This window comes from Scylla paramamosain, chromosome 9 (genome assembly GCF_035594125.1).
Source record: "Scylla paramamosain isolate STU-SP2022 chromosome 9, ASM3559412v1, whole genome shotgun sequence".
Classification (NCBI taxonomy): Eukaryota; Metazoa; Arthropoda; class Malacostraca; order Decapoda; family Portunidae; genus Scylla; species Scylla paramamosain.
This window is the reverse complement of record NC_087159.1, coordinates 3,924,560-3,949,612: the sequence shown is the minus strand read 5'-3', so window position 1 is coordinate 3,949,612 and position 25,053 is coordinate 3,924,560. Positions and strand designations below refer to the sequence as shown.

The 25,053-nt window shown below is 46.9% G+C and overlaps 1 protein-coding gene across 2 annotated transcripts; it reads right to left on the bottom strand.

Annotated features, from left to right (window-relative positions):
• Positions 1–757: 757 nt before the first annotated feature.
• LOC135103412 (uncharacterized) lies at positions 758–23,829 on the bottom strand. Of its 2 annotated transcripts, XM_064009604.1 has the most exons (42): positions 23,689–23,829; positions 21,731–21,872; positions 20,510–20,610; positions 20,275–20,370; positions 20,073–20,189; positions 19,731–19,885; positions 19,372–19,625; positions 19,030–19,259; positions 18,717–18,893; positions 18,145–18,254; positions 17,776–17,941; positions 17,589–17,671; positions 17,327–17,509; positions 17,015–17,153; positions 16,035–16,204; positions 15,619–15,817; positions 15,260–15,379; positions 15,041–15,160; positions 14,464–14,648; positions 13,259–14,294; positions 8,535–13,136; positions 8,276–8,430; positions 7,941–8,042; positions 7,649–7,800; positions 7,488–7,567; positions 7,154–7,279; positions 6,942–7,065; positions 6,724–6,821; positions 6,058–6,501; positions 5,625–5,929; positions 5,269–5,519; positions 4,969–5,085; positions 4,734–4,831; positions 4,483–4,571; positions 4,174–4,351; positions 3,844–4,041; positions 3,597–3,733; positions 3,412–3,507; positions 3,078–3,212; positions 2,104–2,868; positions 1,740–1,988; positions 758–1,405 (listed from the first exon to the last, which is right to left on the bottom strand). In XM_064009604.1, the coding sequence occupies exons 2-40, from the start codon at positions 21,808–21,810 to the stop codon at positions 2,656–2,658; spliced, it is 11,421 nt and encodes a 3,806-aa protein (XP_063865674.1). In that variant the 5' UTR covers positions 21,811–21,872; positions 23,689–23,829; the 3' UTR covers positions 758–1,405; positions 1,740–1,988; positions 2,104–2,655. The 2 variants fall into 2 exon arrangements, with proteins under 2 accessions (XP_063865674.1, XP_063865675.1); XM_064009605.1 differs by lacking the exons at positions 758–1,405; positions 1,740–1,988; positions 2,104–2,868; ... (8 more) ...; positions 5,269–5,519; positions 5,625–5,929 and having other exon boundaries at positions 6,303–6,497.
• Positions 23,830–25,053: the final 1,224 nt, after the last annotated feature.

Here is a 25,053-nt window from a genome sequence, read left to right as displayed (position 1 = left end):
TGTGACCCGCTGTCCCATGCCTTTCTTTGCTTCACGTCTTATTGCATTTCAGTTTCTTACGTTTCTTTTCGTGGGCTTACCTTGTATTCAGTTTCTCCCACCTCATGTTCTTTCCGTCAGCCTCTCCTTCTTTCACATACTCTGCTTCTCCCATCTCATCTTGTTCTTTCCGTCATCTCCCATTATCTTCTCTCATGCCTCACTCTTCCATTTCTTCCTCTCCATCATCATTCTTTCTTCCCGTTTTCATATTCCGCCCTTCAAATCCTCCCGCCTCACGATTCCACCCCTCCCTCCCATCCCGTCTCTGTTTTCCCATTACATTTGTTGTTTGAATCCTCCCCTCATTTTCCTGTTCATCATAGCCATTCTCCTTCCCATTTTCCCTTTCCTTCACCTCGCCTTGTTCCACCCAAACACGGAACCAAACACCAAACTGAAGTCCATCACAGCAATCATCTAAGACGCGCGACCTCATTAGAGGGGACTTCTGCTCCTATCTGCTCTCTAGCGTGGCAATCAATAGATGCAGGTGTATTATATTGTCCTCGTGGTTTTCCTCCCTCCTCAAGTGCTGGGTGACGGGAGAGCGGCAGCGTGGCGAGCAGAGGCGAGATTGTGTGGTGAAGTGGCGAGGTTGTGTGCGTTGATTGTAACAGGCTGTCCTTACTGTAACGCTTCATCGAAACGCAGGATGAACTTTCAATATGCGTGTGAGAGAAATGAAGCGTAGACTTAGGATAGTGAGGCAAAGTGATGCTTATCATTATGTTATTAATTCCAGTGAGTAAAGAAATTGAGGAATCCAGGTCCTTAATCGTGTAGAAATGTATACTTAGTAACATGACAACGAACACGTCAATATAGTCAACATTAACAATTTTGGCATCAATATACAATAATTTAACAAGCTTTAATTGGCTTGCTGTATATAACATTATATATTTATTAAGGAGCTATCGTCCGTAAAACTGTAACAAGAAACCAGTAAAACCAACTTTCCCTTAGCCCAGAGAGGGGAACAGGGAGGAGTCTGACAGGGCGGGGAGGTAGCATCGCTGGCCGACAAAGCCAGGCACGGCCAGAAGAGGTGGTGGGGTGGAGCTCAGTGTTGTTGGACTGTATAAACTTATGTTGGACTTGGTAATGACTTCATGCTGGACTTTGAGACTCGAGTTAGATTTGCTGATCACAAGTTTGACCTTAATGGATGGCAGGAGGTCCTGGCCTGAAGTTCGCCTCCAGGAGCTCCACATCCTTGTGTCCTGGACCGCTGCAATGCTCCTGGCGGCACTGACTCCCCGACATAGCCATTTTGATCGAAACTTCTCCGTCCTCTTCCACGCACCTCCACACCTGCACCTGCTGCCTGCCTGGGGCGTGGTACAGTCCTTCCTTCGCGAATCTGAAAAAAAAAAAAAATAGGTGTTTATTTTAAGACTCTCCAATGCCTCCGTGGTACAGTGATCTCGGTTCGAATCCAGGCTGGGGCAGTCGGCGTACAGCTTAGTCAGCCGTCCATCTTTCCTCCGTGTTGATTGATAAATAGGTACCTGGGAAAATCTGAGAAAGATAAACTATGGAAACTCGGATGTTACAGTGGCCCACGTCCACCACAAACTCAAAAGCCAGAGACATGAGTGGCGAGGGCACGTGCAGCTATTGTGTATTCCAATCTTCTCCCTGCCCCAGCCTTACTTAACATGGAGAACCGAGAAATTCTACAGTCTCAGACTTGCCTGTGGACACCTCTTTGAGCGAATCGAGTAACATTGCCTTGTTCGCCTATAACGAAAAGATATAGGGGACCAGAGGGCATCGCGACGAAGTGAGTCTCCAGGGGCAGCTGCACAGCCAGGGTCTGCAGCCGATGGAGGAAGGGTTGCGGACGCGGCGAGTACAGCTTCTCCGGGTTGGCGGCAGTCTGGAACGTTTTGCGTAAGGAACCGAAGTACAGCAGCGGAGGCAGGTCGCCATGCATGTTAACCCTGCAAGGGATAAAAGAGTTGTTTTTGATGCGTTTAAGTGTGCTTGTGCTTTGAAGTGTATGTTAGTAAAACAACTATTTGACTTCACTGCTTAGGTTTACGATCCCCCGCTCACCAATATACGATGATCTCTCCAGTCGTGTCTCCAGTAAAGCCTCGAGACGCCACCGCCAGGAAGAGGTCAGCGCCGTGCACTGTCATGTCCACCCACTGCACACCTCTTAGGGGTTCTCTCTGTTTAGGTGATAGGGATCAGTTATTTTTTCATTCCATGCATGTGCATGCGTGCATGTATGTATGGGGGGTGGATGCATGTATGCTTTTTTGCTATCCATACCAGTGTTCGTGTCAGATTTTGTGTGAACGCGAGTATACGTGACCCTCAAACGTAGATGCTAAGAAAAGTGCCCCAAATGCCATTGCCTTCAGGGACGCGGGCGCGAGACGATTATTCTTTTGAACACTAAACTTATTAATTTTGCTTTGTCTGATTGTAAAATCTTGGTAAACTAAACGTTCACGCGGCCCATATGTCTTCGATAAACTAGCAACTCCCTGAGCTGATCAGCCACACACGCCATATACTCGTACATCAACATCAGGTTGGCACAAGTTGTTCTTATCTATCAATTTGTCCGTGTATGAAACAATTAAAAACATGTCAACATTATATTGTTGTTCCGAGTTTAATTTTGTCACCAAAATAAGGGCTAGGAGCAGGAGCAGGCTCACTTGCCTCCACTTGGATGAAATTATCCTGCTCGGCGTCGTGGAGCCACAGCGTCAGTGCGCTGTCGTGCAGGGCATTGCGATTCTGCCCGACCACCGCCAGTAGAGTCATCAGTCGTCCTCGGGAGTCCCGGTGCAGTACCACTGATATCTGAAGGGGGAGCAGAAGGTTGGGGGAGCGGAAGGTTAAGATCAAAACACAGCAGCCTGAAGGAAGCAAGCGAGAATAATAAACTGACCAATGGCAACAAAAGCTCACGAAAATACTGAAGAGACAGGGATCTAATAAAATAATGACAAGACTCAACAAACACTCTTCTCTGATCTTCCTCACCACCTAGTTTCTTTTCTCCACCTCACCTTCTTTGGGCATCCTGTGTTCAGGTGGCGCGGCCCAGAGAAAGTGCCCCGCGAGCCGCTGGAACAGTACACCAGCGTCCCATTGCCGATTGCCACCGCCACCACCAGGCAAATCCGCTGCCCAACTTCCGCCACCTGGACGTAATAGCACTCTTACCACCTCGGTAGAAAACGTGACATCGGCATCACCTAACAACATAGCAGTTATACGAAATACTTCTGCCACTATCATCAATACGATTGATATCACTGTTATTGTTACTAACACTTGCTAGCCTTAAATTTTTCTTATAACCAATACATTCCACTACCACCGCTGCCGCCGCCACCACACCTGGACGTCCAGTGCTCCTATGCCGATACGTTGGAGATGCTGTGGACCATGTGCTGTTATTCGCCAAACCTGCACTGCCTCCTGGATCGCTGCCCCCTGAAACCGCCACCATAAATAATTAGTCTCTGAACCTCACGGCCTCACCGAGCGTCTCATAAGATTTGTCTCTTTCAGACATGACTCACTTGGTGGAACGAGCCGATGGTGGTGCTGGTGGAGTGAGAGCTGTTGCCGGTGCAGGTGTGCGCAGTGATCACGTAATTCTCCCCTCTGGTCTTATAGCCCGCCACGGCCCTGGTGCAGCCGCCTCTCAGCACCACTCCTGAGGGAAGGAGACTCTGTAGCATTAAGACTTCAAATACTGTTTGCTTAATGGTTACTTCAAAATTTGTTTCATCGTAGATTATAGTTTTATGGACCATTCTGTCGCACCTGTGTTGATGAACTTCCTTTGATCAGAGCTATAGACCAGGAGTCTCGTGTATCCTGACAGGGATATGACTGCCATGTACTCCGGACAGGACGACGGAACCCCGCCTGAGCCGTCCAGCATCCACAGAGGTACTAGCCGTGCAGCTGTACCCCTGAGAGTCTGCAAACTCCTCCAGCCCCACAGCTCACGCGCCACACCTTAGAATGTGTCACTGGCGGTTTGATGACTTTGAAACTTAAGTAAATGAAGGCACCTTTAATAATATTGATGTCCATGAGATTATTATACTTTAGTCTAAATAATAAAGAAAATGAAAACATGCTGCTAACCACTAATTGCTTGCTCGGCGTTTCCCAAGAGGCCGTTCAAGTTCTGGTTGGTCCTCGCTAGGCCTGTCTGGTCAGACAGCCTCCTCAAATTCCTGTGGTTTTCAGTTGCGTTTCTGAAGACAGCTAAATTCGGGAAGATTACCATTTCCCGAACAATGTTGTCTTGGCCGCGGCGGAACTGTGGGGCACGTATAGGCAATTAATGTCGGACTGTAATATTTAAGTAGCATTAGAGATTATTAACGTGACGACAGCACTATCTTAAGTAATCGCTGTCAGTGACGACTCGTCACCTCGACAGCTACTTACCCCTCGCCGCCAGTGATCACTCAAGTTCCACCTATTGAAAAGGCCATCTTCTGCGCGAATAGAAGGTCCCGCCACCGCCACCATTCCCTCTGTGGACACGACTATCATCACCAGGACGCCTCCATCATATCGGCTTGAGCCACGCCGATACCACAAAATTTAAGGTAATTTTCTTTGTTGATACAAAAACTGCATATATCAATCAATACCTTTTCTTACCAATAAATATATGACACCAATAGAACACCAACCTTTCCTGATGTTCATTTGACCAGTCATGACCTGAGCGCCGGATGCGGTGAGAACATCTTTAGATGAGACCTTGAAACCATCCACCAGCCCGTTAACTCTGTAAGCAACCGGTTGACATACTCAGGACATCAGGGTTCCGCTCAAGCAAGAATCTACACAGCAATTTGAACCAATGCTACAGAAAGAAAGGCTTGCGGAGTCTGAAATGAATGAAAAAAAAAAAAAGATGCTTACCTGAGACGGGGTACGGTGAGCTTGCCGGTGAATGTGGTGACACCAGGCACGTGGCCACAGGTGGCGGCGTTGACCGCCTGGCGCAGCGCCTCGGACACATCAACGCCTTGCACAGTCCTGCAGTATTATTCGCTTAAGTTCAATTTTTTTTCCAGAGTATATGGTATGAATTCTGATTCCCAGTGCAACGTTTTTTATTTTCATACATGATTAAGTATGATGGTATGTATCTCTCCTCTCTTCACACCTCTGTCTCACACATGAAACAATGCAACTGCCAATCAATGTTGTGCCGCTTACCTGCCAGCTTCCACGTGCAGGTCCCTCTTGACAGTCAAGTCATGTGCAAAGATCTTCCTGGCGGTGATGACGCACGGTTTCTTTATCATGCAAAAGTCTGTCATCGGGATGCCATTAGCGTGACCTAAAGTGATCAAGGACTCTAGGCTCTGTACCTGCTGGAGCATCCAGTGCCCCTTGATGGTCTGCTGGCCATTGCGGATGAACAGGTTATGGATATCGCTTAGTGGACGGCTGTTCAGGCGAGAGGTCTGAAAGAGGATAGTATTACAAGAAGTGTTTACTGGTGTGAGGTGGCAAAAAAAAAAAAAAGACTAAGCGAGATGTATCTTCTTACAATTGTAACATGAACTCACCGAGACGCTGGGTGTGAAGAGGCTCTGCACAATGAGGACAGGTGCGAAGAACCTGCCTGTCATCACTTGGTGGTCACCACTCCTGCACGTCCTGCGTAGCAATAAGGTGGATAGTTTAACAATGTCCACTCCGTTGACCGAATCCGCCTTGATGTGATGTGCTGTCATCTTGTAGAACGTCATGTTGTGGGGCAGGATGGCGTGCCGATTCAGCAGCCAATAGTCGTCCACTGTGTCTTTCTTGAGGACATGTTGGCCGAGGTGCACGGTGTCAGTGCGCACTGGACTGGTCAGTTGCACCGCACCTGCACCAGAGCAAGCCTTCTTGTATAATTTGCGTTGCTTTTGTTGTCATTTTGACCCTTGTCAACACAAAATGGTAATACGAGGGAAGATTCATAACTTTTTTTTTGAAGGTGGATGATCTACTTACCCACAATCTCCAAATTTTTTCGACTGCCCTCTCCGCAGAGCGAGGACGCCGCCATTCCGCCGAGGTTTGCGGCGGTGAGTGTGCCGCTAACGTGAAAGTCGCCTAAGAAAGTCTTGCGCGCCACGAAAACCACACCTGAAGAATTCTGAAGTATCGCCTCGGAGGACAGGTTCCATCCTTGCACCGCCCCGCTCACCCGCACTCTTGCCGCCCACACATTTTCACCAAGCTTCATTGGGAAGGACACCACCGCGTCTTCATTCACTTTAATTGTCGCTGTAAGTAGCCTTGAAATATCTACTTCTTGGACCTTAGCACCACTGGCGACAATTACTGCTCCGGATCTCACACCAGCCAGGACCACTCGGCCGCTAAAACTCTGTGGTGTCGCCTTCAGCAGCCATCCACTGTCATACGAGGCCGCCGGCACGGAGTCGAGGCTGTCTGGAACACACTAATTTGTGTCACTCAGGTTTGGGAAAAAAAGAAAAAAAACCTTAAGGAATTTATAAGCTGATTAAGATATGAAGGACATGATTTTTCTTATTGGTTTTCTTTACAAATTGTAACTATTATATTCATGTTTAAATTACACCCAACCACCCACTGACTCACTCACGCCCACCCAACCCCGTCACCCACCACATTGATTGGGTAGGACATTACCACGGAACGTGAGATCCTTTACGGAAGCTCTGCCCTTCAGAAGCAAGTTGCCTTCCAGCTTCCCATCCTTATCCCGGTACATCACCTGGGCCGCGATCCTGGCGGAGAACATTAGAGCTCATCCATGTGGCACACGCCTGTTCAGGACACTATTTTAACCAGGTCTTTCCATTTCTAGTATGGCCTGGAGGGGCAAGGTAGGTGAAGTAGCTTCTCACCTGTCGATACGGAGACTTTGCATCCCGCTGCTGCTGTGTGCTCCAAGACCGCGCGAGGTGACGAGCTTGCCCAAGACCACTAGATTCATGAACATAATTGGTCCGGAAAGGACCTGTTTTGTCTCTGTAGGTTAAAGAAACAACAGCTTACAGAACAACAGAGGTGGTGTGGGCAGCCTCATCCTCTTAAGAAGCTATGACCACACGCTCACCTGGGTTTGTGGTGAGTGAGTTAGCGAAGAGATCGGTAACGTTGACGTCGTTGATATAACGGACAGAGAGAGCGGCAGTTCGTGTTTCCCCCTCCCGCACCTTCACATCCTGGAAGATTTTCCTTCCTGCAAGAAAAATTATTTGTGCGTGTCTTGAAGATGTTGATTTCAAGCTAAGAGCCAAGGAGGAGCGGAAAACTTAATAGAATAAACTGGGACGAAAGAGTGACAGAAGTGATAGATAAAGGAGAAAAGAAAATAGATTGAGGAAAGGAGGTGGTAGAGGAGTGTAAATAGATAGTGCAGAGGAACTGTTTAGGGTTGCAAGACTGACCTGTGATGATGGCTGGTTGGCCAAGTGGCACCAGATCTTCCAAGGCCACGTCTCTCACCCGACCGGTAGCAAAGAACACTCTGGAAAAGAAAGAGTGAGAATACGATGCATCTCACTGCTAGGGGACTTTCCTAATCCACATGTATTTCTCTGGGGTTTACCTTTGCGCGGACACCTGCGTGAAATTGATGGGGTGCCGTAGGACCTGACGCGTCGCAGAGGAAGTCAACGCCACGCTTTTACTAAAGAGCACCAGGTCGAGGCCGTTGATCTTGTTCCGTACTCTTACTCGTGCTGCCGCCGTGATGGGACCCTGCAAAAGGTGCCGCAGCTCGGGACTTGCCAGAAAGGAAGGTGGGTTGCAGACAGAGGGGAAGGAGAGGATAAGTGTGTGTTTTTGTGTGTGTGTGTGTAGCAGGAGGAACAAGATAGAAGGAAGTGGGTGTCACGTACCATGAAGACGAAGGGATGCGGCAGCGTGTGGTGTCCGCCCAGAGTGACAAAGGAAGCCGCGAGCGTCCCGTTCACACGAGACACCCTCAACGGGCCACCCACCTGCATATTGGTGATAAATACATTGCTTTAGAGACGGAAATTGCATGAACTATTTAATCGAAAAATAAGAGTATTGTAGATTATTTCATTACCAGTCAGTTATTAATTAATTCATGGCTAGATCAAAGTACATAAAATCTAACTCAGTTTCAGGCTCACATCCTCGCACTTCTTCACTGTCACCCAACATTGTCTTCCGGGTCTATGCTCCTCCCATTCTTACAAGGACTCACCTGAATAGGATTAGTGAATGTTAAGTTGGCATGAATTGTGGAGCCATGAATAGGCACGCCATGTCGTAGCAAGTGGCCAGTGTCCACGCCCTGCAGTTGTTGTATCCGCAGCCCAGACTTGAAGGTTATGTTGTTGAGTCGAGCCATGTTGCTCTCTGCATGATGTCAGAGATACAAGAGGAACATTGAGATAATCCATATTTTGTTTCATTTGACATTTTGTAGAAACAGGTTGCTATTCAGTGGCTCCCTAACTGACCTATAAAGAATGCAGCTTCTCGTCGCATGGGCAGGTGAGCGAATGAACGGTCAACCAGGTCTTGAAGTCTGTGTCCGGCCACTCGCCCGACCACCCATGATCCATGGTTATCCTCCCTATGAGGTGGCTTGCTGGGGTTAGTCTGCGTGTGTGGACGTGGTGCAGGAACAGCATCCTCTGAGCTGATCGGTGTTCCGTTAGGTATTGAGGTGATCTTATTGTAGCCATATGTTACTTGCTTTGCCCTGCCATGTGATGAACCATTAGGCTTAAACGGTGGAGTGACGCTAACATGCGAATAGGTCAACCAGTTTGTTTTGCTGCTGCTGAAAATGGTGGAAGTGGTAGTGCTCTCGCTGTTGGTAATGACACTATCGCTGGTGGTATCGTTGCTTTTGGTGCTGTAGTGTGCAGACCATGAACTTAAATCGTAATCACGAATGGTTGGTGCAGTAGGCCCGATCATTGGAGGTGACATTATATCCGAACTTGTAAGCCAACAATCAGTTGTGGTGTTTCCATGAGTGATGTACAATGTATGAGAATCCGTTGTTGCCTCACCAGACTGGTTATTCATGTCTTTCCTGCTTGAGACTGGAATGTCCGTATCATCTTCTGACTCCCAGAGCACTTCAGCTTTCTCTATTTCATTTTCGTAGCTCCAGTCATTGCGCCCAAAGCAGTGCAGGAGTAAAATTATTCTTTTCTTTCCCAAAACTGCCAAAGCTTTAACTTCATCCAGTCCTTTTTTAACCTTATCTGGGAAGCTATTAAGGAAACACAGGTGAGTCCTCATCCTTGTACGGAACTTTTCAGATTCCAAGATCAAATTCAGCTCACTAATTTCCAATTCATTTATTTCCAATTCATAAAACAAATTTTTAAGAATTAATTTCACGATTTTTGTGGTGTTCTCCATCAGCTCATAAATTTTTCTCAAACTAATGGTTATTTCAATTCTTTCTGGCTTCCTTTCAAGCTCCTCAGATATTACCATAGGATTGATAGACAAAATTTCTTCAAAGTATAGCAATGCAGCCTCCAGCCACGCTAAGAGAACGTCTTTCCGGACAGAGTCCACGTAATAGTGCGCAGGGATATTGTCACATTTTTCATCTGACGGGCGAGACGGAATGTAGGGTGTGAATGAAGACGGCTCTCGTGAAGGCTCTACACTAATATGAGGAGATTCAAATTTAGATTCACCTGAGGAAACTGTCCACGGCTGTTGAGATGACACTGATGGTGCCGAACTTTTCTCAGTCGTCGTAGAGTATGCGTTGAAAGTTCGTGCACTGTACAGCGTTGGTTGAATACTAATTGTACTTCCGTGTGGGAATTTGTAGGAAGGCTCGGGAATACTTGATGGAAATATCACTGTGGCAGAGCCTTGACCAGGTATTGTAGATCTTGTAACGTGCACAGAGGATGGCATCCACCCTGCTTCTGTCTCCCGGGTCGTAAAAATGTGACATTGGAACGCACAGTTAGTGCAATCGATTCTGGTCGATGAAGAGGACATCATTATGGTTAGCGTCTTGTGCGTCACCGTTGAGGCCGAGAGATGCGCGGATAACGTATGGTTCGCAGTGGTTTGGAAAATCTGATACTGAAACACACAGCTGGTGCAGTTGATAATGGTGGTAAGGTGTTGCACTAATGTGACGGTAGTAACATGACTGACATCGCCAGTGTTACCTTTTACAACACTCACATAATGAAAAGCTGAGGGAACAACCAGTGCCTCAGCTCGTCGCTTACTTAGACTCTTTGGCACTTCAAGAGATGCTCCACTTTCGGTCTTCGACGCTGGAATTTTGTTGCTGAAGGAAAGATATGGAGTATAAACTGAGTTTACACGATATACATCGCTGTTTGGTATATTTTTTAAAGGCACTAAGTTACTGAAGTATTCTGAATGGACTGAATGTGAATTCTGTTGCGTTAATGAAATTTCTGTTGACAGAGAATTTATGTTTCCAGTTCGACTGACTACCATCAATATGCTGGAGGCAATGAGCGCAGAGCCAGTCACGCTGTGTGGTAATTCTCTCTTCAGTCTTTGCCAATCCTCAGACATTAATCTATGCGAAGTCGGCATACTACCATTCGAATTTCTATCCCGAACATATCTAAACGTATGCGTTATAGATTCTCCATAGTTGTGATTGTCAGTCTGTCCCTTGAGTTTGGGATCTACATGCATCTGTGGGAGGGCAGGAGTAGCGGTGCGAGGAGACTGGACGCTCCACGAATTGTGTGTCGGGAAGGAATCATCGAAAGACGATTCTAAGGAGTGGGTTGTGAATGACCCATGAGAACTACGAGTTGAGACCTTTACAGTGACTCCAGTGTATGGTTGTTCAGTGAATGGTTCTTCAGAAGCTGTAGGAAAAGACTTTTCACTAGAAATAAGAACCGTGGAAAACATGTTTGCAGTAGTGGAGGCTTCCTCGTGGGTGACAGTGGAGGCTTCCTCGTGGGTGACAGTGGAAGGTTCCTCGTGGGTGACAGTGGAGGCTTCCTCGTGGGTGACAGTGGAGGCTTCCTCGTGGGTGACAGTGGAGGCTTCCTCGTGGGTGACAGTGGAGGCTTCCTCGTGGGTGACAGTGGAGGCTTCCTCGGCGGAAAGAGTGGGGGCTTCCTCGGCGGAAAGAGTGGGGGCTTCCTCGGCGGAAAGAGAGGGGGCTTCCTCGGCGGAAAGAGAGGGGGCTTCCTCGGCGTAAAGAGTGGGGGCTTCCTCGGCGTAAAGAGTGGAAGCTTCCTCGGCGGAAAGAGTGGAAGCTTCCTCGGCGGAAAGAGTGGGGGCTTCCTCGGCGGAAAGAGTGGGGGCTTCCTCGGCGGAAAGAGTGGGGGCTTCCTCGGCGGAAAGAGTGGGGACTTCCTCGGCGGAAAGAGTTGGGGCTTCCTCGGCGGAAAGAGTGGGGGCTTCCTCGGCGGAAAGAGTGGGGACTTCCTCGGCGGAAAGAGTGGGGGCTTCCTCGGCGGAAAGAGTGGAAGCTTCCTCGGCGGAAAGAGTGGGGGCTTCCTCGGCGGAAAGAGTGGGGGCTTCCTCGGCGGAAAGAGTGGGGGCTTCCTCGGCGGAAAGAGTGGGGACTTCCTCGGCGGAAAGAGTGGGGGCTTCCTCGGCGGAAAGAGTGGGGGCTTCCTCGGCGGAAAGAGTGGGGGCTTCCTCGGCGGAAAAAGTGGGGGCTTCCTCGGCGGAAAAAGTGGGGGCTTCCTCGGCGGAAAGAGTGGGGGCTTCCTCGGCGGAAAGAGTGGGGGCTTCCTCGGCGGAAAGAATGGGGGCTTCCTCGGCGGAAAGAGTGGGGGCTTCCTCGGCGGAAAGAATGGGGGCTTCCTCGGCGGAAAGAATGGGGGCTTCCTCGGCGGAGAGGGAGGAGGCTTCCTCGGTAGAGATTGTGGAGGCTTCCTCGGTAGAGAGAGTGGAGGCTTCCTCGGTAGAGAGAGTGGAGGCTTCCTCGGTAGAGAGAGTGGAGGCTTCCTCGGTAGAGATTGTGGAGGCTTCCTCGGTAGAGAGAGTGGAGGCTTCCTCGGTAGAGAGAGTGGAGGCTTCCTCGGTAGAGAGAGTGGAGGCTTCCTCGGTAGAGAGAGTGGAGGCTTCCTCGGTAGAGAGAGTGGAGGCTTCCTCGGTAGAGAGAGTGGAGGCTTCCTCGGCGGAGAAAGTGGAGGCTTCCTCGGCGGAGAAAGTGGAGGCTTCCTCGGCAGAGATTGTGGAGGCTTCCTCGGCAGAGATTGTGGAGGCTTCCTCGGTAGAGAGAGTGGAGGCTTCCTCGGTAGAGAGAGTGGAGGCTTCCTCGGTAGAGAGAGTGGAGGCTTCCTCGGTAGAGAGAGTGGAGGCTTCCTCATTGGTGAGAGTGGAGGCTTCCTCATTGGTGAGAGTGGAGGCTTCCTCATTGGTGAGAGTGGAGGCTTCCTCATTGGTGAGAGTGGAGGCTTCCTCATTGGTGAGAGTGGAGGCTTCCTCATTGGTGAAAGTGGAGGCTTCCTCATTGGTGAAAGTGGAGGCTTCCTCATTGGTGAAAGTGGAGGCTTCCTCATTGGTGAAAGTGGAGGCTTCCTCATTGGTGAAACTGGAGGCTTCCTCATTGGTGAAAGTGGAGGCTTCCTCATTGCTGAAAGTGGAGGCTTCCTCACTGGTGAAAGTGGAGGCTTCCTTATTGCTGAAAGTGGAGGCTTCCTCATTGGTGAGAGTGGAGGCTTCCTCATTGGTGAGAGTGGAGGCTTCCTCATTGGTGAGAGTGGAGGCTTCCTCATTGGTGAGAGCGGAGGCTTGCTCGGTGGTGAGAACGGAGGCTTCCTCGTCGGTGAAAGTGGAGGGGTTGTCATTGGTAGCGGTGGTGGATTCCCCAGTGGCAAGCTTTTCTGTGCCTGTAGTTGTATACAGTTCTACAGTGGTGTAAGTGTTTGATTCTTTAGTAGTAGGATTTTTAGTCGATTCTGGAGTAGCAATAGAAGATTCTTTTGTGATATTTGGAAGAGACTCTTGAGTAGCAATAAAACCATCTTTTACAATAGCACTGGTAATGGTCGAAATCTCTGTGGAAACTCTCTCACGGATATTAACTCCAGGAGAAATACTGTTATAGTTTCTTTCACGTCCTGAAAATACAAAAGAAATTGGATTATTTATAGAGTAGTGATGGCTCCTTTAAGTTCCTACAGTAACTGAAATAACAATACATGTTTAGACAACATTAGATGGTAGAAAAAAAATTACTTGCCTTCTGGACTATCGTTCTGGTCATCCCGATACGTTGAAAGGATGAGCAGCTCCTTCTCATACTGCTCTAACATCTTCAAAATATCATGCTCGTTATCAATGACCGGACGCAATGAAACCATTCCGCAGGGGAGTGCAGCGCGCACAGCAGGGAGGAGTCCTTCCTCGGTACTGAGGAACTCAACGAGCCTCCCAAGGTCGTGCTGCATTGCTCCCTTAAGGAATGTCATTCGCTGTGATTCGGACAGCTGGGACATGCCAGAACCTATTACGGGGTAGCGGGCGATCCGTTGTGCGACCCGCAATGTGAGTAACGCCGCCCGAGTACACTTCAGCGTTAAAGGGTCATCGTCCTTCTGTAAACCACACACAGACTGGCAGTGGTGCGATATATCTGGTGTCATCGTATCATCACTGACAATTATATCAATTAAAAGTCTGACCACATTTAAACTGTCGTGGATGTCATCAACTTTTTGGAGCGCCTTACTGATCAACAGCCATATGTCATACCATCTATACTGAATGCCATGAAGCAAATTTGTCATCTCCATTTTGTAGTTCATCACTTCCTTTACCATCATCTTCAAATCTTGATGACTGAGAACCAACACAGACTCGTTGTCTTCATTCCTCCAGTCTTCGGTCATTATGTCGAAAAACATGACCCTTTCAGTATCCTCTAAGAAGATGAAGGCACAGTTCACATCCACTTTAAGCAAAGTAAAAAGAAGTTGTGTCCTCAGTGGAACCAGAAAGTGTCCTGGCTGTACTTCAGTGAGAAAGCTTAGGAGATCCTGGGCGGCTGCCACTCCCCTTAGGGCCAAAAGAAGTGCTTCTATGCGTGCATTCGGTGTTTTTGGTCTTCGGTTCTTCAGGGACCCACAGGTTCCAATCGACCACCGCCGATGGCGAGTGTTGGCACTCCTGTAGCTAGGAGAGTTCTGCTCCAGCAGCTGCAGCGAAGTGAAGCTCTTTGGTGCCGTCACTATCTGATATCCCGAGAGTAACAGTACGTCCAAACGGCCATCTGTCACCTGAAGAAGTGCAGAAGTCATCATCATCAATGTTCATCTGCATTGCTGCCTCCGTTTTTACTCATGTTGCAGCTCGTGGTCACCAGTGAAGGAAGCAAGCCAAGTAGATTTGCAAGGTATGCAGAATCCACACAGATAACCTTTCCATGACCAAACACAGACTACCTACCGTGATGCTATTGAGCTTTTGCAATACGGAGGCGGAAGTGGCCCGCACATGGCTGAAGGAAGATGATGTGACTGTATATGAGTGTTGGCTGCCGTTCAGGAACACCTCGGCGGGGATTTGCACCGTGTTGAGGCGTCCTTCTGTCGTCATAGACGGAGCTTCAAGCTCGCTCATCTGGTGGCCACCTATAAATAGTAAGTTATATACAACATGAACAATTTGCTAGTCAGAATTCTAAAGTTATGCTGTAATGAATATTACTAAAGTTTTGTTAATGTGACTAACCTGTTTTTGATACGCTGCATGCCATTCTCACTATGCTAACTATGCTGGAGTCTCGCCTCATTTCGGTCTCTTTTGGATCTTTTGCTTAATATTACAATACACAGTTTTTCTTAACAATGAATTGCCATTACAAGTATAGGATCCCCAAATTACTTGTTTTATGGGACTACACTCATCTCTGTCTGTATCAAGTGTAGATATCCCTACCGAATATATAGATCCTGATGTTTTGACAGCAGTACACAAACAATAGCCAGTCAAACGTTTCTCATATGCTCTGCACAGTACATACCGAATACCACCTGCTTCTGGAGACTCTTCATCAGTAATGCATTAGTGAGGTCCAGGTTCCTTGTGTCTCTGACTCTCAGGTGACCATCGTATACAATATCTCCCATCACTCTGAGCTGACCTGCCAAGGAAAGTCACTTTTACAGCCAATCCTGGACCACCTTCATGATTTGTCCACACGTTATAGCAACCCAGTATGGTCCGTGAAGTGAAAACCAACCGGTAATGGTAATATTGGCACTGCGAATGATGAGACTCGACAGTAGCTTGTCCATGGCGACGTCATTGACAACGGCAACGTCGAGGGTGTTAGAGTGCAAGGACTGGCATTTTAGAGATCCTGGTGAGAGAGTTAGTTCATCAGATACGACACGGTATAGGACTGGCGAGATAATTTTAGCAATTAAGAATTTATCATCGCTATTAATAAAAGTTGTTAATGAAATATGACCACATATGAGTGGAGGTGTTTGGACAGGTGTCTTTGATGTGCCTTTTCGCCTGCCTGCTGTATTGACTAAAAGAATTTAGTAAACACTGCCACTTTAAATAAAGATTTCCTAGACAGTAAATTAGCACCTGCATGCGTCTGGGCGTGTGTGGTGAGCAGGAGAGAGCGAGGGTCCACCTTCACGCCGTCCAGTGTGTTTGACACCATAACCTCCTGCACCTTAATTGGTCCTTGGAATATGAAGTTTCCGCTGACCTCATGATGTCCATTGAGAGTTATAAAGGTAAAAATTGGCTTGCCGTGCAGGTGGTCCACAGAAGCCGGGGCCTGTTGGGAAAGCAATCTGTACATTAGTGTTTCTTGTGTATTGCAAACGTGTACATAGGCTATGTACCTCAGCAATCAGTGGCTTACATTTTCTAAGTATACGTAAACATCAAATATGTATTGGTTATGAAAAAAAAAAAAAATAATAATAATCTTCGCCATAAGTGCCGAGTGCTTGTTCTTTTTTCTTCTTTGCTGACCCGTCACACAACCTTACCTTAAACTCAACTTGCTCCAAGGTAAGGTTTCTGAGGCGAGTGGCTGCATGAAGTGGCACCATGTGTCTGAGCATTGGAGCACTTTCTCCATTGATCCATAGTGCCTGCACCTCAGCAGCAGAGGATACTTGAGTACCCGCACTCATCAGGTTGGCCAAGTGAAGGTGAGCTGAAGGGTAGAAACTCATTCAATGTGTTATGCAAACCATCATGAATACGTTAGAAATGATAAGCATTTTGTTGAACCAGTAAAGATTAGTGCTAAGCAAGACGCATACAACAGTCCCCTGCCATCTGTCTGCACTACGAAGTTTTGTTACAGTCATAAGAAGCTTTCACACAGGGGTGACCCATGGTAACTACGTGCTACTAAGGCAGTCATTGATGGGTATCGTGATGCTTTTTTTTTTTTTTTTTTTTTGTGTGTGTGTGTGTGTGTGTGTGTGTGTGTGTGTGTGTGTGTGTGTGTGTGTGTGTGTGTGTGTGTGTGTGTGTGTGTGTGTGTGTGTGTGTGTGTGTGTGTGTGTGTGTTGTTTGAACTGGTTTATGATTATCTAAAATATACCATGCCATTAAATCTAGAATTAATGTATGGAAGGCTACATGAAACAAAGCTTCATCTTCTGTATTGTTTTGAATTAAAGTAAGATGAAGTTAAGGTTTATGCTAGTGCCCTTGCATTTAATTTTTAGCATTTACTTATTTGAAGTATATTCTTATCATGACATTGTAGTATTCTCAGATTTTAAAACGAGATGACAGTGAGGTTCGCATGATCAATAGCAAATTTGCTACGAAATATACAATAAGTAAAAATTTGACGTTGTCAAGATGCACGAGTGATGAGATTTAGTCTTATGAATTGAGTAAAGTTCATCTTGATGGCAGTCGGTCATGGTGAAGAGATCGCTGTAGTGTAGGATGCTGAACACTATGTGTAGATCTGAACGAGTATACACTGTAATAACATCAGACCTACCGGGCCAGGCGACAGGTCCAGCGGCGGGGAGCATGGTACTGAGCCTGCGGCGTGCTTGTTCAAGTGTTCCCTCCAGGGCCTCCATCCGTGCTTCTGTCTGCCCGCCACCGTTAGGTATCCTTCTGCCCTGACTGAACACCTGTATACACGCAGAAAATAACTTTAAAATCCATCCAGTGTTGGCAGACAGTCCTCAACACCTTACCTTTCCCCAATCCCTTGCGGGATTGCATTCGAACTAAGAATTGCATGACAGGAATTCCCAAGTTATGGTCAAAACTCCGCAGTAAAGAGTGCTACCTCCCTGCTTACTTCAGTAGCACGGCTGGCGGCCTGCACCCGTAGGTTGCCCTTGATCGTGACACGGCGAGGGAAGGTATGAGGCTTAGTCGTCCTTGGAGTGGTGGCAGCTTGCCGCGTAAGTTCGGCCACCTCTCTTCCATAAGTTTGCCGCCTTAGTCCTTCACATAACTCCTTTAGCTGGTAGTACACCTCCTGAGTAAAGTACAAAGAATCACGGAACTTCTTTCCTGCTAAAAGAAGATGTAATAATTGTGCATAGAATTTGACTCACCTCGAGATCATCTCTGGTGGTGAAGGACAGGGAATACAAGCTTGGGTGTCCGGTGGCTTTATCTTTGTCAGCATTCGTCACACCTATGGCAGTCGGACGAAAGTAAGTTACTGAGAACAAATCTTTACGCTTTTTTGTGAAGGATAATTAATCATAAGACTTTTATCAAATAATATTGATGACCGACCGAGTACCAGGCGGCCGTCCCAGAATGTGGCGGCAAGGCTGGTGACTCCAACTGAGAAGGGAAGGTGTGACGGTTGTACTGGGGTGGGGACGAACTTCCACCCATTGTACTGGTAGAAAGTGACGCCCTTTTTGGACACGAGAGCGATTAATACCGCCATGTTCACCTGTCGTAGTCAGTTGGGAGAAGGGGACAGTAAGTATGTGGTAGGATTAAGATTAACTATTAAAGGGTGACATATCAATAGAAATGAGCTAATGTCATCAACTATTTATCCTGTTGTATATAACCACTTATGATGGCCATAGGCAGTTAACCACCGTTTTTAATACTAATGTCACTGCGGCTGTGTGCAGAACCTGCTCTCACCTGGACGGCCATCCACTGTATTGCGTAAGATGTCTCGATCTCCTGGAAGGGCTTGAACTTCCCTTCGTCATAGTGATAGATAGTGGAGATAGTGTGGTGGTTGCACGTGCCTGCAAACACATAAGCACGAAAAAATTACATAATCCTTATTTCAGCAATTATTATTATTATTATTATTTTTTTTTGTTACGAGGCGCTGGTCAAGACTAAAAGGTCCACTTCAGTGGGAATCCCCAAAGGGATGTCAGAAGCAGTCAACGAAAATTGAAGGATATGCGTCTTGAAACCTCCCTCTTGAAAGAAATCAAGTCATATTAAGGAGAAAATACAGAAACGAGCAGGGAGTTCGAGTTGACCAGAAAAAGGGATGAATGTTTTGAGCAGCGAAGCCGCGGGGAGAGAATGGGCCTGCATTCAGCAAGACCAGAAGAGCAGTTACCGTGAAAATGGCGATAAAAGATACCAAGAGAATATCAGTGTTCACCGCTTCAATATTTTTGTAACTCAGTATATTTGCTGCTAGATTATGTTCATAATGTATCAGTTCACCTTCATGTGGTCTGGAGCCTCACCGGTGTTTGTGTCCTCACAGAAGTTGGCAATGGCAAGGAAGGTGTGTTGGAAGCGTTTTCTGCCAAGGGTGAAGCTTTGTAAGTGCCAGGCGCCTCTTGTTTCCACAGTCTGGAAGGGCAGGTAGCGACCCTGGTCCACGTAGTAGCGAAAAATCATACTATGGCAGTTGTGTTGACCTGTGGCAAGTGACCATGTTAAAATGATTCAAGATCATCGACTTCACAGGAGAAACTTCACTTAAACACTAAAGTTTTGCATCATATAGTTTCCCCTCCAAACACACACCTGAGGATGCCAGCGGCGCTGTCTCACCTTTATTGTTTTGGAAATTTGCAAATGCCAAGTAATGAAACTCATTGACCATGAAATGGTGGGCGGCAACGGGACTAGTTCCGGGTAGCAGCTCCCAGTTATCGAAGTGGTTTCCTATCCAGCGATAGAGTGCGGAGGTGGTGTGGCGGGTGAAGTGGACCTGCCGGTCACTGACACGTCTCATCACCTCCCCACTAATGATCACACAAAATGTCTCCTTGTTTTGGGACCTGTGGAGAGGCAGTATGTTTGTAGACATGTCTGGATGTTCGTTCGTAAATGAAACACCCGTGTAAGGCGCTAATAGTCATGATAGTTCATTGTTAAGAGTAGCGGCCGCACCAGGTCTCGATGTATCTCGGTGAGTCCACATCAATGTCGTGTACGAAGCGGTAAGACAGGGCTCCTCGACCAGGCGTCATTGGGTTTTCGTTGATTATGTACACCTTCACCTTCTTCATCGTAGACCTTTCCATCCCCAACTTCTCATGCTGCTTTGATTCGTCGGCCATGATGCACGTCAGCACCAGATGCCCCCCGGCCACGATGGCGAAATTACAACTCAGTCTGCCTGTGGGCCCCTCTGTCCGCTGCACCTGTGAAAGATCAGAATTTAGTTCCTCGTAAAAAATGCTAGACACCCGCCTATGCCAAATACAGTGGACAGAAGCCTGGACTTCATCTTTGCCTGCAGAACCCACCCTGTGTGTTTTAGGCTCGATAGCGTAGAGGGAGACGCCCGAGGCCTCAATGACAGCAAGGATGAGGCGGCCTCGCCACTCTATCATGTACATCTTCTGGGCGCTGCGCAACCCGAGCGATACCATCTCCTCCACTTGATTGATAATGTCCACACCTGTGACAAAAAAAAGCTGTCTCAAGAAACGTTAGGGTTATCGATTACAATCTAGAGGACTTCATGCAGTGTGAGACATTGTGGTGTAGGACAAAGTTCCTGCACGCTTATGAATTGCCATGCCATACCATAGCGCCATTCCTGTAGCGATATTCAGCTTGGACACCTCGTGGCTCACGCAACCTACTTGTATTTGAATTGAAGAAGGAGAGGTCGAAACGGGAGAGCGCAGTACCCAAGTGCCACTGGCGACCACCAGCTTCAGATGTATTCCCACTGAGCTCCAGTTTTGGAACAGTCCCCGCTGGTGAAAGAATCTTTATTAAGTAGGCAACACGGGTCTTCTCTCTTTGTGTCTCAGTACTTGCGCGTCCCTTTCTCCTGCCTACCTGGTAAGTTCATCGCAGTAGTAGCGGAAATGTATTCTTTGGTCAGGTCCTCAGCCTTCCCCAGCAGCTGCTTCACGAGGTATAATTTAATTTTCTCTGAAGTAAAATACGAAACAATTACCTAGTGATAAATACCGAACAGAAATAATGTAAAAATTCACTCGGATGCAACTCACAAATGTATAGACTCAATAACAAGAGCGCGCACATACAAGCACACAATCTCTCACCGCACCTGCGTTGGGAGAAGACCGCACCATGTTGACTGACGAACCCGACACGCCAGCGGCACCTTCTGGAGTGAATTCCTGGGCGACCTCGCTCTCTGTTGCTGACCTGTGGTGTTTAGTTTGAATTTTTGGGTATTACTAATATTTTGGGGTTTGGATTCCTTGTGTGTGTGTGTGTGTGTGTGTGTGTGTGTGTGTGTGTGTGTGTGTGTGTGTGTGTGTGTGTGTGTGTGTGTGTGTGTGTGTGTGTGTGTCGCGTAATGAAATGTGAATGGTTTTCAGTGCACGGCGAAGAAAAGTACACGTGTATGAAAAGTGCAGGGGTAAGTTTAAGTTTCCCACCCGTTTTTAGCTTTGCATATTTGTCTAGTTTCTGGTGATGAATAGGCAACACTACTGAGAAATCCCAATAAATATAACGTATGTGGGTGGGGGGGTGCACAACCGGACTCTTATTCCCAGCTTGCCACTCTGCCAGCCTTCTATTCCTGCATCTAACGTTATTACGAATCGCATTTCTTTCCCGTCATTGTTCCAAAATTTTCCTCTATTTCCTCTTATTATTACCCATTACTGTCCTTCCATCGTCTTGCTTCCCTACTCTCTTTCATCTTTGATCAGTTTACCTCACCTCATGACTACACCTAGTAAACTCGCCTTGCTGTGCCTTGCCTTGCCTTGCCTTGCCTTGCCTTGCCTTGCCTCGCCTCTTCCTTTCTACTCTCTCCTCCCCCACCAGACACAAGCCTGCCTAATATGCAAATCCATTAAATTCCCCATTAAGACTGGAAGATTTGTGAGTGACTGGGGCTCTCCCGACGAAGACACTAAAAGATTCTGGATTCCCAAAGGACGGAAGACGAATCCACTCCCTGTACTGTAGTTTACCCCCCCGTCGTCCTCCTGCTCCCTTCCATCCCGTCCTAACTCAAGGTCTTCATGAATCTCTCTTTCATTAACACTTGCACCCACTAGTTTAACGTAAACATAATCAATGGAGCCTAACTGTACGCGTTCTTTTTCACTTATTCTGGTGGAAGAAATTGGCAACTTCCATCATGAACACCTGAATCGTTAAGTGTTATTGTGCAGTGTAGTTATCGCTGTCATCCTCTTGTCGTTCTTTCCTTTCGTAATCGCCCTTAAAAGCATACCACGGACCGCCAGTGACCCATAGTCTCTTTTCTGTAGGTCATGGCCACCACCTGCGCCGCGCCTCATCTTACCTGGAGTGGTTCCCGCCTTCACCAGCCGTCAGAAGCAGCAGCACCAGCAGCCACCCCAGGATCCACCGTGACCTCGCCATGGTGACGCCGCCGGCAGCACTGGGAAGTGGTGACAAGGCAGCAGCTCCTCGTCAGGTCGAAGCTGTCAGTGTAAAGGATGGAAACTGGTCTACTCTGATCAGGTATGGAGCAAGTGACAATTTGCAATTAGATCTTTGGTCACTTCAGAAATTTCCTTACCTGATGAATTCTTTCCACTAACTTGAAAGGTCTGTATTATTATTAATTATTATTATTATTATTATTATTATTATTATTATTAATTATTACTTGTATTACTACTACTACTACTACTAATACTACTGCTGCTGCTGCTGCTGCTACTACTATTACTACTACTACTACTACTACCGCTAGTGAGTGTTACTACTAATGGTATAACTATCTAAAAGAACATCACATGAAGTCTGCCACTGTTACCCGAATCCCCGAATCATTCTCCGAGTGCTCGGTACTTGCCCCCCAACTGTCACCGACACGCCACCCTCTCATCCCTCAGTGTTGCCAAGGTACAAGTTTTAAGTTTCATTATAGTAATTTGAGAGCACGTGTACGGGCATGAACGAGGCAGCACGCACACAGGTTCGTACGCACAAACCACGCACACCACTGTATGATGCATTGCGTTTATCTGGAGAATATTGATCACCGTTTTCTCACCTTTATATTATAATACTCCGCACCCAGAACGTGCAGACAAAGGAATGCAACACAATTACACTCCTTTAGCGGCAAAGGAGCAGAAATGGTGTGCGGACATGCATTTCTTCACCGTAGTAAAGACAAGAAGTTTGTGATGTTCAAATGTTTAACCATAATTATCTACTTTGTTTTGGATATCAACAATAGTATTCTTGGACCAAAGTAGGGGATCTTCTGTGTAACGCTTGTCACATAACACTTAAGGAGATATTTGTTTGGATTTGTGTAATGCAAATTATTCATCTAGGGTTCAGTACGTGGCGTTAGGACGGTTGTGCGTGGCGTAGGACGGTTGAGAGAGAGAGAGAGAGAGAGAGAGAGAGAGAGTGTGTGTGTGTGTGACGTTAGGATAATCTCGTGCGTGGCGTTAGGTGAGTTAGCGTGTCGTTAGAGGAGGGCTTGAAGAAATCTTCGAAACTACCTTTTTATTGAAAGTGTGACTGAAGGGAAGTTTCTAGTATTGTTCTGAGTTAGGGACAAGCGCTGGGAAACCACCTAATAGTCCACCTAGACAAGAGTATTTGAAGTGGTTCGGTCCGTTCATAGATAAAGATGTCGATGAATACAGGACATCGGTGGACAAGTTGTGTGTGGCTTTCATGCTATTTCTGGTTTTGTCTTTAAATATCGCGATCTTTACAATAATTTTGCCACTCACTTTCTCATCTTTTCCCTCAAAGTTTCTATGGTGCATTTTGCCTGCCTGAGATATTCATGGTAAACTGCAACCGTAAAAGACTATGTGCAAATATCTATTATACATCACCAGCCGATGCACTGATGGAGCCTCACGTCCTATCACTCAAGCCAGGTGGAGGGATTGCAGCGGCCTCGGTACAAACGCCATCAATATGTGGTGTGCGACAGCCACATCTTGCTCAACCCAGACGCTGTCACCTTTCCACAGATGTAAAAATTTTTCTGGTATTTCGAAACGATTGTCAGATTGTTCCTTACTTGCGTTAAAATGGACACACGTAAAGCAATGACACGTATAGATACTCGTCACCGTCACTACCACCACCTGCACCGCCCGCCGCCGTCCACCAAACCACCGCCCCCTGCACACTCTGTCTCGCTGCTAACTCAATCCGCCACACCCAATATCCCAGATTATTCCATTCTTTTTAGGGCGGAGTAACTTTTTAAAACAACGAAATCAAATTAACAGAATAACAGTAGAAAAGTCCACTCACAGGCGTCTGTCCCGCGGTGGTGGTGGTGGAGGTGTCCCGGCCTGACTGGCGCTACACTGCTCCCTGCCCTGCGCCCCGGTCACTGTGGTGGGTAGCTCGTTGTGGTTCCTCCTGAACCATACCAAACCACCAATTATAGCGGAAAATGAAAGCAGTAAGCGCCTCAGCATTCCTCAGCGTCATTTAGCAAACCTGCAGGAAATTAAGTTTGCTTGCTAATAATGTATTGTTGAGGTGATATTTTACTTCCACTTTCTGTAGACTGCCGTGTCTCATTGATGCCTGATTTGATTATCCTCCATTAGCGATCTCAAGAATAGCTTTTCCATATTTATAAGGTAAGATAACAAGGAAGACTGATCATGAATATTGCTTCAGTGGTGTTTACGAAGACACATTTTTCGGACATATTTTTCTTTGAATGCAGGCTCAGTAAATCTATACATACTAATGCGGCTCTCAAACTTGTTCGTGAGTGACCCTATTCAAAACTTTTCAGTCCTTCGTGACTCATTGGTATACAAATATTATTTTGAAAAGAAATTAAACGTCTTTTCGTAACTACGCTAACGGATTAATGTACAAATAACCAGATACACAAAATCACCTACTACCTTGCAGGCTGGCTCAGTTGGTGGTGGTCCAGGCCCCACCACTAACCAGTCCAACATACGCGTTTGATACAGGAGTGGTTCCTGTCTGATCGACCACCTGGTAGGACTCAGGGGGAGGAAGAATGCTAAGAAAAGATGTATGAGCATTACGTAAGTATTTTTTTACTGGAATGTCAAACAATGATCAGTATAAGGAAAATAATTTACATCATAACACTTGACCGAAAAAAAAAGGTTGTTCAACACACACCATTCTTCACCTCTTTCTTCCCTCACCCTTCTCCAACATTCATTACGTGGTAGCGGCTTTGTTGGTGGTGAGACGAGGCACATCCTAAAGACACCTGGTGATTGGGTGACGGAATAGCGAGCACCTCAGGACAGACAGTACCGCTCGTGGTTATTTCATGCAACGACCGATCACTTGTCTTTAGTCGGCAATGAAGCAATGAGTGATCGGAGGAAAGAGACTAAAATAACATACGTGACTTGATGAGATGATGAGCCATTCCAGCCACATTTGTGGTAGCTCACTTAACCCAACATGAACTTATTCCATCCTCATCCACGTGAAGATTATTATAGTTGGTATGTCTCATCCTCCATCCTCATATGATTCAAAATGCATCTGGAATAATGTTTCATGTGAAAAGTGTAGCTGAAAAAGAGGGAAAAAATGAGTTGGCGTTGGAAGCGGCAATGCTACTTGCGAAAAAGATCTATTCAATGAATACTAAAGAGAAAGAAATGA